The 17,753-nt window shown below is 43.3% G+C and overlaps 1 protein-coding gene across 4 annotated transcripts in view; it reads right to left on the minus strand.

Annotated features, from left to right (window-relative positions):
* Positions 1-8,794: 8,794 nt before the first annotated feature.
* ATP6V1A (ATPase H+ transporting V1 subunit A) overlaps positions 8,795-17,753 on the minus strand; it is a 32,150-nt gene continuing 23,191 nt past the window's right edge. For all 4 annotated transcript variants that reach the window (XM_053291242.1, XM_053291244.1, XM_053291245.1 and 1 more), the window contains exons 11-15: positions 17,270-17,333; positions 15,124-15,327; positions 14,530-14,624; positions 12,863-13,034; positions 8,795-10,837 (exon numbers count right to left, since the gene is read on the minus strand). In XM_053291242.1, coding sequence (XP_053147217.1) covers positions 10,745-10,837; positions 12,863-13,034; positions 14,530-14,624; positions 15,124-15,327; positions 17,270-17,333 — 628 coding nt within the window. In that variant the 3' untranslated portion in view covers positions 8,795-10,744. The remainder of the gene's footprint in view (positions 10,838-12,862; positions 13,035-14,529; positions 14,625-15,123; positions 15,328-17,269; positions 17,334-17,753) is intronic.

The following is a 17,753-nucleotide window of genomic DNA, read 5'->3' on the forward strand; positions in this document are numbered from 1 at the left end:
AACCTGTTTAGGGTTTTATAGGTTATAGCCAGCACCTTGTATTTTGCTCAGAAACTTATCAGTAGCGAGTGTAGCTCTTTCAATACAATAGTAATATGGTCACTCCATTATTTATTATTTCTCTGTGTGAACCACCCTGAGCCATTTTTGGAAGGGTGGTATAGAAATTGAATGAAATAACAACAACAACAACATTGACAATAAAATTCAGCCATCCCAGGTCCTTGGGAAGGACTCGATGTCTGGATAAAACAAACCAGTAAATAACACCTGTCTGACTGTGTAAACAAGATGATAATAATAATAATCCCCCAGTGAGGCACTACCTTGGCGTGGCTGTGGGGCTTGCGTGCTCTGAGAAAGGTGAGAGCTATGCCAGAGGTCCAACCATACTGGACAGGTCTCACCAGAGGAGCCAGACAAAGAGTGCCTCTCCCATCAATAATATGGTGAGACGTGACTTTAATAAATCTATACCGGATCGGTCGTCGCCCGGGTCAACAAGGACCGCGCCAGGTGCTATAGTCCCTGGACATCTGGTGGCAAGTGGGCTACAGGACTCAGGATCTTCAGTTGAGCAGCCAGGGCTGGAGACTGCAAGGTTACTGGAAGAAATGTCGCTTAACCAGAAAAAATATCCAAAAAATGCCAACAAGGAAATAATGATCTGCTATTACAAGACTAGTCCAACTAGAAGAGGTTATTTAAAAAGAATGTACCAAATTTGGAAAGAGAAGCATCCAGATACAGAAATAACAGAACAAAGGCTAGCAGACCAGAGAAGATTCATAATAAGAAATAAAGTATTCAAAGAAGTTGAGCTGGAAGAACCGCAAAGAGCAACACTGGCTCAAGATATGGAAGAAGAATTACCACCAACTGAAGAAGTGGCGCAGGCTCAGGTGGAGGAGGAGGTGTTGGAAATAGAGGATGCCACTGTTGCTGAACTGTTTCAAAATCAAAACCAGGCAACCTCCCCTTTGCCTTCACCTCAAAAACCCAAATGCCATTTAACAGAAAAGCAACAAGAACTAAAGCAAAAAATAACTGAGCATATGAACCAAACAACCACCAGGGTTCGACTTCCAGCCCTAAAAACAGTTGCCAAAAAACAACTTGCTCAGGCATTAAAAGATGTCAATGCTGCACTTGCAGAAATAACAACCAATAATTTGCAAGAAACAAACCAACTAATAATGTACAGTGCAGAAACAATAATAACACAAGAGCTAGGATATAAGATCAATGGACCTGTAAAAAAAGGGAAGTAGTACATCACCTAAATGGAAGATTAGATTAGAAAATAAAATCTCCAGACTTAGATCAGATGCTAGTAAATTGAAAGATATGAAAGACAAGAAGCTGAAGAATGAGAACACAAAACAGTATCTGATCCTAAAATACCACCTAGATTCAAGGAAAATTAGAGAAGTCCTGGAAATAATAAAGCAGCAAATAACAGCAGTGTCAAAGAAGATTAGCAGATACGAAGCCAGAATCACACAACACAGGCAGAATCTCCAATTCCAGTCGAATCAGAGACGTTTCTACCAAAGCATAGAAGGAGAAACTGCAAGAAACTTAGAAACACCAAATAAAGAAGAAACAGTGCAATTCTGGGGGAAATTATGGGACAATACAATAGATTATAACAAAAAACCAGGCTGGATGAAAGTAACCAAAAAATGTAAACCAAAAAATGCAAGATTTAATAATAACACCAGAATTAATAAGTGAAAGAGCAAAGAAAATTAAAAATTGGACTGCGCCAGGCGACGATGAACTGCATGGCTTTTGGCTTAAACCTAACAAGCCTTCATAAACAACTATCAAAACAATTCAATTACATTTTGCAAGGCGGTAATATTGAACAATGGCTAACAACTGGGAAAACTCATCTCACAATGAAAGACCCAGCAAAAGGTGCAGTTCCAAGTAATTATAGACCGATAACCTGCCTGCCAACTATGTTCAAATTATTAACTGGAATAATAGCAGATGAAGTGATGCAACACTTATTAACTAAGAAACAGCTTCCAGTTGAACAGAAAGGAAATTGCCCGAACACCAGAGGCACAAAAGACCAGCTGCTGATTGACAAAATGATTTTAGAAAATTGCAAGAGAAGAAAAACAAATCTAAGTGTTGCATGGATTGACTACAAGAAAGCCTTCGATTCATTGCCTCACACATGGATACTAAAATGTTTAGAAACAACTGGTGTCAGCAAAAACATTCAGATATTTATTTTTTAAAAAGCCATGAGCATGTGGAGTACACAGTTAACAATCAATGGGGAGACACTTGGACAGGTTAGCATTAGAAGAGGCATTTTCCAAGGGGACTCACTATCCCCTCTGTTGTTTGTAATCGCCATGACCCCACTTTCACAAATACTAAACAAAACAGGCCTCGGATACCAAACAACTAAAACATCAAGTAAAATCAACCATCTGCTGTACATGGCCGATCTGAAGTTGTATGGAAAGTCCCAGTCAGAAATCGAATCACTGCTAAACACTGTCCGTATATTCAGTAGTGATATAGCAATGGAGTTTGGACTAGACAAGTGTGCTGCATCAATAATGAAAAGAGGAAAAATAACAAAAACAGAAGGAATAGAACTACCCAATGAAAGCAAGATCAAGTACCTGGAAGACAAAGAACATTACAAATACTTGGGCATTCTCCAGGCTGATAACATTGCACATGCTGAAGTTAAAAGAAAAATTGGAAGTGAATACATCAGGAGAGTTAGAAAAATCCTAAAGTCCAAACTCAATGGCGGGAGCACCATACAAGCCATAAACACCTGGGCTATGCCTGTTATCAGATACACTGCAGGAATAATAGACTGGACCCAGGCAGAGCTAGAGACGCTGGATCGTAAGACCAGGAAAATAATGACCATCAATCATGCTCTGCACCCCTGCAGTGATGTCAATAGGCTATACCTCCCTCGCAGCTCAGGTGGAAGAGGAATGCTGCAAGTCCATCAAACAGTAGAGGAGGAGAAAAGAGGCCTTGAAGAATATATCAAGGACAGTGAAGAAGATGCACTTCAAATGGTCAATAACGAGAAACACACACAAAAGAAACCAAAAGTCTAATGCAAAGTCTGACTCAAGGAACTTTCCTCTATACTAACTTGTACCAGCATATGTACCACTGTTCTGACACCGTTTATCTCAAAAAATGGACGTAGCTGGCATATCATCTATAACTGATAGAAAGCACCTGTGGCCACTTCCTTAACCTGGAACACAAGGGGAAAGATTAAATCCAGAAGCGCATACAGACTGTGTACCTGTTCCTTCTCGCAAAGTGTGACCCCATCCTGGACTGGCAGATCAAAATCATCTCACGAGTTCCAACAACGCTCCATCTTATCTGTATTCAATTTGTTATCCCTCAACTAGCCTATCACCATCTCCAGGCAGGCAATTAGGGAGGTTATGCCTTCTCCTGATGATGTTGACATTGAGAAAAATATTTGGGTGCATAACACCCTGCACCAGATCTCCTGATGGTCTCTCCCAGCAGTTTCATGTAGATGTTAAACAACATTGGAGACAATATGGAGCCCTGAGGGACACCATATGAAAGTTCAGATTTTGAAGAGTAACAGTCTCCAAGGAACACCATCTGGAATCTGTCTGAGAGGTAGGAGTGGAGCCACTGCAAAGCAGTGTCTTCCACTCCCAATCCGATATTGAACCAGTTTGGATTTGTACACGTTTGTACACCCCTAACTCAGATTTGCTTTCAAGAAAGGTTTTGCCCTATATGAGAAAAGCTTTGGTGCACAAAAATATACCTAGGATACCTATAGGGCTGGCTCATTATAACATTATCAAAGAATAGCAACTCCAGCTTGAATTGTGCCAGCAGAGATGCAGGTCCTTGATTAGTACATAGAAGTCCACTCTCCTTCCACAACCAAGCGTGATTTCAATACATGATGAGGAAACCCCAAACAGCTTGAGATGTCCCACGTGCAGCCTGGCTTGCTCTGTACTGGCCTCTACTATAGGGTAAACTTGTCTCAGGCTAATTAGACTGTTGTGAACATGTCCCAAAGCTCAGCTTTCTAGATCATATGGAAGCATGCAAAGCTCAGTTGTAGAGGTGTGCATGGAACCGGCTGGTTCAGTTTGGTTCGCATCGGGCCCAAACCAGACTGGGCCAGTTAAGTCCGGCACCCCCTTGACCGCCCCCCCCAGTCCGGTCTGGGGGGGAGGGTCCTCAAACCTTTTAAAAGATTTTTAAAGGTCTTAAAAAGATTTTAGAAAATAAAATAAAATAAAATAAAATTTCCCCCCCGGGGGGGTGGTTCTCCAAGGCGGCAGCCAGTCCGCAGAGGTTCCCCCCTGCCCCGCCAGCCTTTCTTCCTTCAAAAACAGCCCTGTTCAGCCATTAAGATGGTCTGTAACCTGTGTTCCTTTATATTAGGCCTGTCGGGCTAAAAGATAATGAGCAAGACTGGATTTTCTCATATGCCTGGTCTTCTCTTCCAACCATGCTCCTATATTTATAATAGAATGTTTAAAATTATTATTTTGACCATCTGTGGTTAGAAGTGTCTTTGAACTCTGAGGGAGTTTGCCCTCTCAGATGTTTGTTTGGCTCATGGGGTATTTCCTGAAACCCAAAATATAAAGGATTTGGCTACATCTTCCCATCTGTGTAAATAGGAAGGCTGCTGGTTCCTAATGAAGAAATGCTGAGAGACCTGGGTCCTCCTTATTAGGGTATTTAGGATGATGTTAAGGAGGTGGAGGCAGCAAGGATCCAAAGAAAAAGGGGATCTGGAGAGGCAGGGGGTGGATAACAATCATCAGGCCATCTTCCCACCAAGATCCTCATCACACCATCTATTATCCATTTGCTGATTTGGAATGCTGTTGTCAAGCTCGGAAACAATTTGAAATAGAAGGACAGGATAGAATAATGTTAAAATGATATTAATAGTAGTTGAAATCAATTTTTGGTGTAGTGCAAACATTGTATACACAGATGTTAAATGACTGGATATTTTGCCTGTTTTGTAGTACAGAATACTGAGTATAGAAAGTAGGTGTGCATGGACAGAAGATCAGATATGATTATATTCAGCATCTCACCATTACTGATCGACGTAATGCAGGCTTAGGAGCGTGGAGCAAGACCTCTGCCCTAGCAAGGCGCTGCTAAACTAGCTGCACTCAACAAGGTTCATGCCTCAGAGCAGTCCACAGGGGAAGGATATGAGGAGGCGATTGTTGCCACGTCTCTTCCCACCTCTGAAAAAGCCCTCTTCATCGCCAGGAATATGTCCCTGAGGGCTGCACAGCCATTCCAATGACCCACACATGGGGTCCATAGCAGACAAAGCCCTGTGGAAAGAATCTCCCACAGGTAGAAAACTTGAAGACTGCTGCTCAAGGGCATCTACTGCTATTAGTAGAAGTGGGGAGTCAGGCAGGAGAAAGAGCACAGTGTCCCCACTCGGGAACATGAACAAAAACATCAAGACAGAGAAACTTTTATTCAGGGGGAATAACTCAGAGTCCAAACTGGCTTGTTTTGTGAAGTCCTCTCAGTAAAGTCTTGAGAAAGACATAGGATCATCTATGTAGCTTTATCAGACAGAATGTGTAGAGCAATACCTGACAGAGCTGTTTATGCAATGGAAATGAATCTCAGGGAAACCCCATTGGAATGAATGGAGTTTCAGTGGCTTGTCTCCTTTTATTTCAGCTAAATGGTGTTTGGTCAGGATTCACTACAGCGCCTTTGGATACAGCCCACAGAGTCCAGCTCAATAATAGATGGCTTCATATTTTCATGCCCCAAAGACCATTAAAAACTTGTTGAACAGAGAGTGCTCCTGGGCATGTACAACATGCCTGCAATTCAGCAATAACTCAGCATAACTCAAGCAAACATGCCTCACTTTGGAGAAGGGGAGGGTCTCAAGGCAAGAGGCTTACAGCTAAATTGGAGGTTTCATTTATCTTAATGCACACAAAGGGAAAAGACCAACTACATAGTTTCAATTACATGAAATCCAGCCCCTTTGTCTGCTTTGGTGCTTTATGACCATTTTAGGACACCTTTGCCAATTGAAAATGCAAAGTTGCAGTTGTCCTGTCAGCTTCTAGATTCCAGATAATGTTTCTGTACTGGTCAAAGATTGTAATAAAGTTTATCTATCCATGTTTCAGGCTCTCTCCTCTTCTTCCTTTATGTTCAGCTTTGCAGTTCCTCAGCTAAGCAGAGATGGCCTTTTCCCTAAAAGGGACACCATCTAAGATTGCTTAATATCCTGCCATTGAGAGCTCTACCTAGTCAACCCCACACTAGCATCTCCCTCTAAACAGAGGCTGCCCTTTCTGTGGTCACAATACATATCAGAGTTGGCCTCCAACAGGCTGTCTCCACCTCACCCAGTCCTCCCAAAAGATCCCATTCACTTGATGGAAGGCCTAGAAGCATTGTCCTCAGATGTTTCTGCTGTCTGGTCTGTGTTCAGGATTGCTTTGAAAACAGACCTCAAGAGTGCAGAATATTGAAGTGGGGTAGGGGGCAGGGAATTAAAAATGTGTGTCTCAAACCAATTTGTCCAGAAAAGATATTATCTTTTCATCTTGATTCTTTATTCTCACTTCCTTGAAACAGGCTTTGTGTGAAACATGATGCTCTCACCATTTTCCTAGTGATAGTTTCTAGAGATAAGGTTATCAAGAGATACTTGCTTTAGTTGAAGAACAGACTCAAGATATTGTTGTAATATTCTTTATTTTCAACTGTCTAAACAGAGGGTAAGGGACAAAGTTGTCAACCCCAATTTTCAAGTCATCTCCTCTCCCAAAATTTATATTGTTTTTAGGCTGCAATTGTAAGCATGCTTACTCGGGAGTTAGCCTAACTGGGTACACCATGGGACATAATTCCAAGTAGACATGCATAGGATGGTGCAGTAGAACAGTGTCCAGAGAGGGCAGAGGATGAAAGAGTGACTATCTGCCTTTCTAAGGTGTGCTTTGGCCTCAAGCAGCAGCAACTGACTCATGAGCTCATGGGTCAGTCACTGCCACGTGCATCTCCAGTGGCCTTGGAGGGCTGGGTGAGTAAGCAACAGGTGGTCAGAATGTTGGAGTCAGGTAAGGCAAAGACCAAGACCGATGAGAGATGGGGTCAGTGGGCTTCAGCCCAAGGGAAGGGTGGAGGGCATCTAGTCTCAAGCAGTCAACTGCACTGCGCTGCTTTGCTGTTGCTTGTCAACAGGACATGCTAAGGCCTCTTCATAGTTTTGGATACTCCTACCTGCAGGCCAGCAAAGAAGGTCCTGTGGGCTGGATCTGGCCCCCGGCCTAAAGTTGCGCAGGTCTAATTTAGTATTCTGTTTAAATCTTTAGATGGCTGAGTGGACCTCTCTGTGATGAAACCCCATATCTCAATATGAATTCTGCTCTGGAATTTGTTAGCATGGAATACCCACTGAAATTTAAGAGCAGAGGAAATACAGTGCCTGCATAATTTGTAATCTCTAGATCAGGGCTGAATAGCTTTGGTCCTCCTGCTGCTTTTGGACTACAACTTGCATCATCCCTGACTATTGGCCATTGTGGCTGGGAATGATGGAAGTTGTAGCACAACATCCACAGGAAAGCTGAAGTTGTGCAGCCCTGCTCTAGACTGAGACAGAGGGCCACTTTTCATACTCTTTCCTCTGTGGGGCAGAAGGGAGAAGTACCCATGGAAATCTATGGGGAAATCTAAGATTTTATCACAGATGTGATTGCGCAACAAGTGTGCCCCACTTTTTTCTTTGGTGAAGCAGCATCAGCTAGAAGTCCCTACTCTTTTTCACTTGGATCTTATTTTCTGTGAAAAGTGCAATTTTGAGTTTTAAAACTTCAAGTGCAAAACACATTTAAGTCAATGAAACTTGACTCTCTTCCATGCAACTGAGTCCAGGATTTGGGGTGGGAGGATGTCTAACAAAGAAATTTAACTGGAATGTCTTCTGCTGCAATCCAACAAGTGTTTTGTATTGGGTGTGGGCAGGGGGAGGTTGGGCTGGAAATCAGAATCTGCAGCATTTTGTCTTTTCAACCTCTGTACTTGTAGCTCACATGGGAGCAGGCTAACAAGGAATGTCAGGGTGTAGGGGGTGGAGCTTATGGACATACTTTTGTAGATACTGCATCTGGGTATAGCAGCTGCATTTGTATTACACCTGAACAGGGCTAAGGTGATCATGGGATCAAACTTTCATTTGCTTTAGCTGTTCGGCAGACATATGTACAGTCTCAGTTGTTTTGGATATGAATAAAATAAATTGCATGGCCTGCAATTCTTGGATCTCTTCTTGCAACTTTAGGTTGTTTAGGTGCCACATTTGGACCTCTTTCATCTGCCGAGTGTTAAAAGTAGATTCTTAAGCTCATTTTCTGCTGCAATAATGAACTGGCTTGCCCCCAATCTTGTTTTCAGTTTCAGCACTGGAGTCTTCCAAGACCTGAGGCTCATCCTTTTGTTAACTGACATTTAAAGTAAAATGTTCTACTGAGGCAAGGAGCAAATGGTCTAAGCTGGTATGTTACAGCAGTTACCCACTCCCTTACAGGTCACTGTGGAAAATGGGGGTAGAGATCCTTTCTCAGATGTACTCGGCAGAACCTATTTATTTAGGCTTTTATAAAGAAATGTAAGCCTCTAATTTCAGTAGTAGCTAACTGGAAGATTAGCACTCTAACTGAAAGATGAGAAAGCTTTCTTGTTTCATGAAGGAAGGACAGGCCAAGTATATTTTCAATCTGCTTTTTATTCTCAATGACTGGAACAAATGTGCACAACTTTTAGCAACATACTAATATATTATACAGGAATTTTCCCCAATCTTATTTTTTTCACTTTCTGGTAGGCCAAACAGTTTGCTGTAATACAGCAAACATCAGTTTTTCTAACACTGAAAACACAGACACAAAAAAGGAGACAATATATCTGAGACTGAACTGGCCATTTCTGAGCTAGGTACAGCACAATAAATACCTGTGTTTGGACATCCTTTGTAAAATGTTACAACATCCTCTTAAAGCAATTAGAACAGTTCCCTAGGCATAAATGCTACAACACAGTACAGTCAATAAGGATTTCAGAAAGAGGGCTTTCACTAATCATCCATACACCACACTTTTGCACAATGATAATTAACTCCTCAGTTCTGCACTGAATTTCAGATGCAGTTTTAAGTGTAACTGTAACTTAATTGAGGGCAGTCAAGGTTTTTTTTGGGGGGGGCACACACACACACTCACTTACTTTCTGCTGGGCTCCAGACCATTAATCTGATATCACATTAGAAACAAATTCCAGTAGTCCACAGCTAAAGCAAATCCATTGCAAAAGCATTAGACTTGGGAGGGGGAGGGATTTTTATTTGGTCATTACACAAAGTACAAATGGAGCCTGCAAATATATGTATTCCACAACCTTGATTATTACTAAGATTTTCCAAAAATAAAAAATAAAAAAAATAAACCTCCCTCAGAAGAGTTGTTAGCTGCTACTCACTGGGATCTCCTTTTCTGTAGCCGTTAAGAACTGTTACAAAGATGTTTTAGGAGGAGAAAACCCATTAAAGTGTTCTCATTACTGAACTTGTGATTAAACGTAAGCATTGGGAACAGCAAATATCCAGATATTGGAAGGTGGTTGAGCAAGATCACCCATGAGTCTTGCAAGTCACAGGCAAGGAGAAGATGGCACACATTCTACAGTCAGCAGCTTTGCGTGGGGTGAACATTCTCTGCCCTTATAATTTCAGAATCCAGCTATTCTATAGGTGGAAGTTAAAAAAAAAAACAAAACCCCCTAACAGCCAGAGTAAACAGCTTGTAGCTCCCAAGTTTACTCTAATAAGCCAAGGGATTGTGCTAGAAAGTAAACATTTTAGGAGGTAGGAGAGACTGGCTGCTTGGTCCACAGATTATCACGCACTGCATGTAGAAAGAAAAACAAGCTGCCAACACCATTTCCATGTTGTGGGAGAGGGGTGCGAGGAACAAGAGAAGGTAAAAGTCCTTCCGATAGGAAATTACAAGCATTCATGGCTTTGAGTGCCAAGCGCAATCACAGATTTAAAAAGTGGTCTAGGAAAGCAATTCTGTTTCAGATAATTAAAGAGTTGGGCACATGAAATCTTGTTGTGTTCTCCTCTTTGCCCAACAGTTCTAAATCCTGCAGATTTTCAGCACATGTGCCAAAGGACAGGGGAGGTGCTGAAACAGTATTGTAACAAAGTAAGTTTTTTAAAAAATAGCCTTGATTTTTCATGGTAGCAGCAGTAGCTCTTAATCCCTAACTCTGAAGCATCAGACCTACCTCAAATGCATGGCAGTTAACTAGGAAAACGGTTTCAACTGCCCTTACGCCATCCGTACACAAGAGTGCACTTTTGCTCCTAGAAGAAAGCTGCATGATCACTCTTCTGGTGGTTCTTAGAAACAGAAATGACATCAAGTCTGGCAGAGACTTCCAAGCTTAAAGGAGTTCGTGAAACCTGCTTTATCTTCTCACGCCCAGTCTCTCACGCACACATACACACAAAGCAAAGCTAATCAAACTGAATAGGAATGTGTCTGCAGATAAAGATAATCTTCAGGGAAATGTATGTCTCTCTCTCCTATCAATGGGAAAGGGAGAGAGCTGAGATGAGGAACACACTCGAGCAAGGCTCCACGAAAGCATCATGGCTCTAGTCTTCCAAACTGCGGAATGCATTCTGCATGTCTTCAAAGAGCTGGGCATAGTCGGCTTTGATTTTTTGCTCCCCATCTTTCACTGGGTCCTGAAATTTAAACAGACTAGAGCTAAGCAGTTGTTAGAGGGCGCAGATCTCAAACACAGTAAAGTTTCAGGCGGCCAGAAAACTTGCTTCTTGACAATCCACAAACAACCCCCAGCACAACTCTATGATGTGGGCTCTGCCCACCTGAGCCCACAGACAGCAGCAGACACACCAATACAAAAGAAGAGGCATATTAATCCATTAGACAGCCAACTGGAGATTTTGATAGGGCATCAATGATCACCTAATTTTAGATCAAACACAGATAAAACTGATTAAACAGAGGTGACTGCAAGGGACACTATGGGGTAAGCTCTCCTCCCCCCGCTTTCTGGATAGGAGGAGGGACTCTGGCTGTTTTGCTCTCTAATCAGTGAAACATCTTGTACCTGGGCAGGGTTTGCCTATTGAGTGGGGGAGAGCCACACCTGTTGGGCTTTTGAACTTTGGGCCCTTATAAAGGGGGAGCAATGCTAAAGGCGCAGCTCACTGATGGGCAGGTCGGCTTGTAGGTGGCCACCAAAGCCAGCCATCAAAAAGGGTCAGCCTTTGGCGGTGGGGCTGAGGACTGGAGCCCTCTTTGGACTCCTAAAAAGGAAGACTCTGCTGACTACAGTATTCTTGTTGCCTAGTAATTGGTTGGGCCTGGTACAGGTATGTGTCTTGGATTGTCCAGAGATGGGGAGGTGGAGGAAGACTCTGGGGGCAGCTATTCCAGTGGTGGTGGGGAATCGACAAAGATATGACACTGGTAGGTCAGCAGGCCATTACAGGGGAAGAGAATACAGAAATTTAATTGCTGTTTCCCCTTTCATCAGGCCTACCAACTCTTTGACTTTGGAGAGCAGTGCCAATTACCCAGAGAACCACATTTTATTACTTTGTAATGCCAGGTTGGTCCGAAATAAGTCTGAGATAATCCATGACTTGATTGTGTATGAAGGGGCCGACCTGATATACATTACAGAGACCTGGTCAGGAGAGACTAGGGGTCCAGTTTGGTCCCAGCTTCTCCCGGTGGGATACTCTGTGGTGGAGCAGGGGAGAGGATATGGGTGGGGAAGTGGGGTGGCTGTGGTCTATAAGCATCTTCTTTGTCACGAACCCAACTGCCTATTAAGATCTGGGGAAGTCTGGTTACGGTTGCCACCAGCTTATTTGGTGGCAACTTGGGACCAGGCCTTCTCTGTGGCTGCCCAAGGGCTTTGGAATATGCTCCCTTTCAAAACAAGAGCATCTCCATCTCTGCCTGTTTTTAGTAAGACCGGCAAAACACAATTGTTTTATCAGACTCTTAACTGAAATTAATTTTAAACTGTTTAATTGTTTTTATCCTGAAATTGTTTTAACCTTTATTCTGTGAAATGGTTTTGACTCTGTTTTATATTTGTTTTAAATTGTGTACACCGCCTAGAGATACACATATCAGGTGGTATATAAATAAGATAGATAAGCAAATAAAAAAATTCCATTTTGTCACAAGGGAATCAGTTTGGTCAACTGAAAAGGCTAAATTGACAATGAAAGTGCCTTAATCCTTAAATTACAGATGCTCTATGGCATCCTTAATTTAAATCCCTACCTTTAAGTTTTTTTGTTATTTCATTTCCATAAGAGTTATTTGGAAATATCTTGTAATGCTCATGTAAAAATCGCATAATATAGTTGCATGGCAAAAAATTGTTTGCGGCTATCTTGGGGTGAAGGGATGGAATCATTTCTTTCAGCACATTTCAGAGCCCATTTCTATAGTATGAATATGGCTTATCACAAAACTACTCTTGTTTTCTCTTTAAACTGAATATGAACACACTTTGTATGGCCAACTTCTGCAATACCAAGCTTCCTAGCAGGGCCTAAGTTGTCAGAATTCTGACGTGCAGCCTGTTTGGAATCCTTACAATCAACCTAATAGGAGGCAAGTTAAAATTCTGGTCATGTTTTCTTCCATGGAGGATCCTCAAGCAAAGACGTGGGCAGAGATCAAGGTGATGCTTTGCTGTGACCTTGATACAAAGCACATACCTTAAATTTCATTGAGGTGAGTCGGTAAAGAATCTCATTCATGTTCTCTCTGATGATGGACCAAGTAATCTTATTGTCGCTCTGGGCAGTGGTTTCAACAGCTCGACGTGCCATATCATAGAATGCAATCATGTTAGACAGCATCCCCACTGTTTTATAGAATGGACAGAACCTGATGGAAACACAAAAGCCAACATAAATGGGACAGATCCTCAAGAAGCTCGGGAGCATCTGAATGAGCATGTGGGTTGTTCCTGTCTTTGCCATTTATTCTTAGGCTTTTGTTGCCTAGAACACAACACTGTACCTGAGCCATTTTTGGAAGGGTGGTATATAAATCAAATCAATAAATAAGAATACCATGAAAACTCTTATGGTACACATATGGGAATGCATTGTACCTGCTATACAGGGGTGTAACTATAATAGGGCAAGGGGAGACAGTTGTCTGGGGGCCCACTGCCTTGGGGGCCCCCCAGAGGCAAGTCACATGACTGACTCCCCCAGCCACGCACCCGCCCGGGCTTCCTTCAGTTGTATTCATCCTCCGAAACTGATGTGAGTGTTAAGACCTTGAGCTACCAGAACAGCATGTCTTTCTCTAGTGCCATTAAATGACTTGCATCGTCCACAATTTACAAAACCTTTATGTTTTTTGTTACCACTATTCAGCTTCATTTAAGATTTCTTTACTTCATGAGCTGAGCTTCATTGAGGTGGGGCCCATTTTAAAATCTTGTCCCACTTCAACCTTGCTACGCCCCTGCTGCTATACACTCAATACCACTACCACCTGTGACAGAAGTGTCATGAAACAAGGTCACTGCTAGAGGTGAAAAGCAAATCTAGTTGAAGTTCAAGATTTCAAACAAACAGGACACACTACAGATACATACACACATGCCAACACAGTTTGTGCATCCACTGCAATTCTAAAAGACTGCGACAAAAGCACAGAAGATAGTAGTGGATGTCAAATTCAGATTCCCCTACAACAAGGGAGAATGATGGAAGTCTGCTTTCTCTTTAGAGGAAACAGCACTAGGTAATCCACCAGCAGACCATGGTCTACCTTCTGCCTACACCTGCTCTATAGTCCCAAGAGTTACGGAAGGCAGAAAGCCTGGGCAGTACCAGACAGCACAGTTCGCCAGACACAGCACAGATCTGAGAAAAAAGCCAGGCAAAGAAGAACAATCCCCAGGAAAGCTTGGACTGGGGACAACAAGGAACTGAACAATTTCTCCAAACATTAACACTGGTAGACAGTTTTGAACAGAGTTAGTCAACGCTGCCATAGAAACTGTTTTGGTGCCCGTTAAGAAAGTTAGATATATCCAAGGAAGAAACTAGAATTATAAGCCCTCTTTCTTCCAAGTTAGCTTTTTAAGGTTGTCTACTATAGACATCGTCTACTGTATTAGCATCCAATTCCATAGTGGCAGCTCCTGGGAGATCAAAACAAGTTATGTGAAAATTCTTCAAGTGCTGGGTAACACCTCTTTGTATGTGGGGGTGGGGCAGGGCGGGGGAGAAAGGGGTCCTTGCTGCCTCCCCTTAGTCAACAAGACAGACAGCTTACAGGGAGGTTGACTTCTGCATCACGTTAAAACCCTTTCCCAAGCAGACAGTTTCCTGAGGAGCGAGACCAACTGCTTGCTGCATACCTGTCATATGGGGTATAGCCATTTTGCTGCAGGAAGTCATCTTTAATGAGCTTAGCAACTTCCAGTGTAATTTTGTCCGTTTCTGCCAAGGAAGCCTAGAATGGAACAGAGTGGTAAGCATGGGGGCTTCCTAGAGATAAGAGTTTCCATTGACTTCCATGCCCTCCCTAGTCCAGACATGCATTTCTAGGCCCTCCACTCCACGTCTATGGAACTGCCTGCCTGCCACAATTCCCAACTACTCTTCTGGCTTCTCTAGTCAAGCTTCACACCTCTGTCTCTGACTCACTGCCAGTCCTTGACCCTGTTGTGTCAGTCTAAAGGAAACTAAAGCCTTTGGGCAGGGACCATATCACTTAAGTTTTGTATAGCACCTAGAACTATTATAGGTGCAAAGGTGGGGAGGAAAGCTTTAGAGCTACTAATATTCTCTCTCTCTCTCTCTCTCTCTCTCTCTCTCTCCCCACAACCATCACCAATCAGATCAACACAAGAGGCAGGCACTGGCTCAGTTCTGTGTGCCTTCTTCCGGAAGCCCATTCCAAGCAACCCCATAGATAAGTTGTTCTATAGAACAGCTCCTACTTCACTCACCTTCCCCACCAGCTGTACAATCTCTGCAAGATCCTCCTCTTCCTGCAGGATCTCCTTTGCTTTAGTCCTCAGGGGAACAAATTCTGGGAAGTGCTTGTCATAGTACTCGTCCAGAGCACGAGTGTACTTGCTATAGCTGATCAGCCAGTTCACAGATGGGAAGTGCTTACGTTGAGCAAGCTTCTTATCCAAGCCCCAGAATACCTGCCCCCCACAAAAAACACACACAAAAGGCTTTAAACAGAACGAAATCTGGCCATGAGAATATTAACTGTTTCTGCACAGTTCACTAACCATTTCCACCAAGGCCTCCAGAAGGAGTGCCATGCCTATCCGTCACCCCTGCGTTTCTCCCAGCCTCCCAAGAGAACAGGGCTAGAAAGGGCCTTCCCATTCTAGCCTCACAACCCTTCCTGTGTGGTACACTGAACTAGGAGAGAGTGACTTGACTAAGGTCAGCTAGTGAGCTTCATGACTGAGAAGGAACATAGGATGTTATTTTAGGACAGTGGCTCTTAAACTTGTATGGGAGACTATTGGTTTCATTTGCTTGTTCTTCGTCGACCAAGTTCTCTTGCGCCACAAGCACCATATAAAGTGGGCCTGAAAGGCTGCCCATCTGAAACTCAGCTGCTGCATTTGCCCTCTGTGGTCCTGACTCAACTGAGCCCATTTCTCTCAAACCTTTTCAGCTCCACCCCGTCCCTGTTCAAAAGGTGTCTTGCCTTCTTTCTCTACTCCCTCCCAATCAGCAACAATACGTTCCATAGGCAAGCACACAAAGAGTCTCACATGTAGCCAGTGCTCAAGGATGCATGGATTGGGGGTATTCATCTTCTGCATTAGCAGAAGTATACAACATAGTATCTCTGACTTCCGCTGGTAAACACACACAAGGAAGGTGCAGTCACCCCCCAAAATCCAATAGGGATCAATTGGAGCCCACTACCAGAGGATATTCATTCTGGTCTTGGCTGCCTCATGGTTCTCTCTCTTCCTGGAACTTCATCCCTACCTGCTCCATGCCCCTCAAGGAGGCCCCACCTTACAGTCACTGAATTAACTCTATGTATACACAAGGACACGCATGTGCATACCCCAAGGATTTCTTGGAAGCTGCTTGCACTGTTCAAGCAAGCTAGCCCTTCTCAGTTTACATTACAGGAACTCCACAACTCTGAAGCTTTTTCCTCTTCATTGTAGTCTTGGAAGTGGCCGTCATGAACCACATCTTCCCCAGACCACAAGCTTAAGAATCATTGGTCCTGGTGCAGATTTGCCCCACAAAAGCAAACAATGCAGATTCAGCTGGAAGGGAAGTTGCCTACCCACCACTTCAAGAGCCCTCCCCCCACTTTTGTCTCAGGAGTTTTTAACTGTGAGCTTGAGGGTAGGGATCTGTGCATGTTATTCTTAGGCAATCTTGTAGATCACTGCTATATAGGTTTGTGTGACAGTGTTCAGAGCTGATTGAACCTAGAGTTGCAGATGCACCCGGTAGAGGGCCAAACTCTACCACTACTAGCTTTGTGACAGCAGCAATTCAAGTATAGACAGACAGGAGATGAACTGGGGAAAGCCTGCAATTTCTTACAAGTTAAAGTACTGTAGTGGTCAATCTTTAGAGAAAGCGACCCACCACTCAGGACATAGCACCACATTCCCATACATATTCTGTTCGCCGCGCCTTGGTGCTCTCAAAGCATGTGCTTTGCATATGAAGGTTCTTAATACAGTCCCCAGCATCTCCAGTTGAAGAGTCTCAGGTAGTAGGGCTGGAGAAACAGCTGGCCAAGACCTTGAAGAGAGGCTTTCAGAAGAAGCCATGCTGGGCAAGTAAAATCGAATGGTCTGGCTCCAACTAAGGGGAGCAAGCAGCAGACCACTAGAGATGCAAACAGGAGGTTAGGCCTGACACTAGGCCATATCCAGAGCCACAGGTCCTCCAGCTCTGGTGGAGACATACTGAAAGCCTCCACGGCTTTCCCCACAGACTGGCCACCCATGCTTTAAAAAGCTTAGATAGATTCTCAAAGGTATGTGCTTGCAAGTTCCAAGTGGTTCTTCACAGTCACTGGCTGGACTAAAGCAATGCTTAGAACTGGAGCTTGTAACTTTCTGTCACAAACACAAGAGGTCAACCTACCTGAACAATGCCCAGAGTAGCAGAAGTAACTGGGTCCGAGAAGTCACCACCAGGAGGAGATACACTGAGTTGATAGAAGAGAGAAAGGGTGGGGAGGACACACATGAGAGGAGGTGTGTTCATGCTGCTCAAAGCTAAACAGGAACAGTAATCATATGACTTTTTCAGCTTGTTTATTTACTGTCGTTGACCAAAAGTCATATGACTTTTTAAACTTAGTGCTCAGGTTTTCCGTCATAAGTAAATTCCTTCAACTTCTGAACATAAATCAGAATCAAGAGGATGAAAATATACCAACCCCCAAGTTTTATCCTTGATAAAAATGTTATAGATCATTGTGTAGCACAGGGGTAGGCAACCTGTCCAGACTGGACTGCTGCAATGCACTTGACATGAGGCTGCCCTTGAACACGTTTTGGAAACTTCAGCTGGTCCAGAACCTGCCTCAAGGAAGCTCATGGGCATAAGTCGCTTCATGAATGCC

This window comes from Hemicordylus capensis, chromosome 2, assembly GCF_027244095.1.
Source record: "Hemicordylus capensis ecotype Gifberg chromosome 2, rHemCap1.1.pri, whole genome shotgun sequence".
NCBI classification, from domain to species: Eukaryota; Metazoa; Chordata; class Lepidosauria; order Squamata; family Cordylidae; genus Hemicordylus; species Hemicordylus capensis.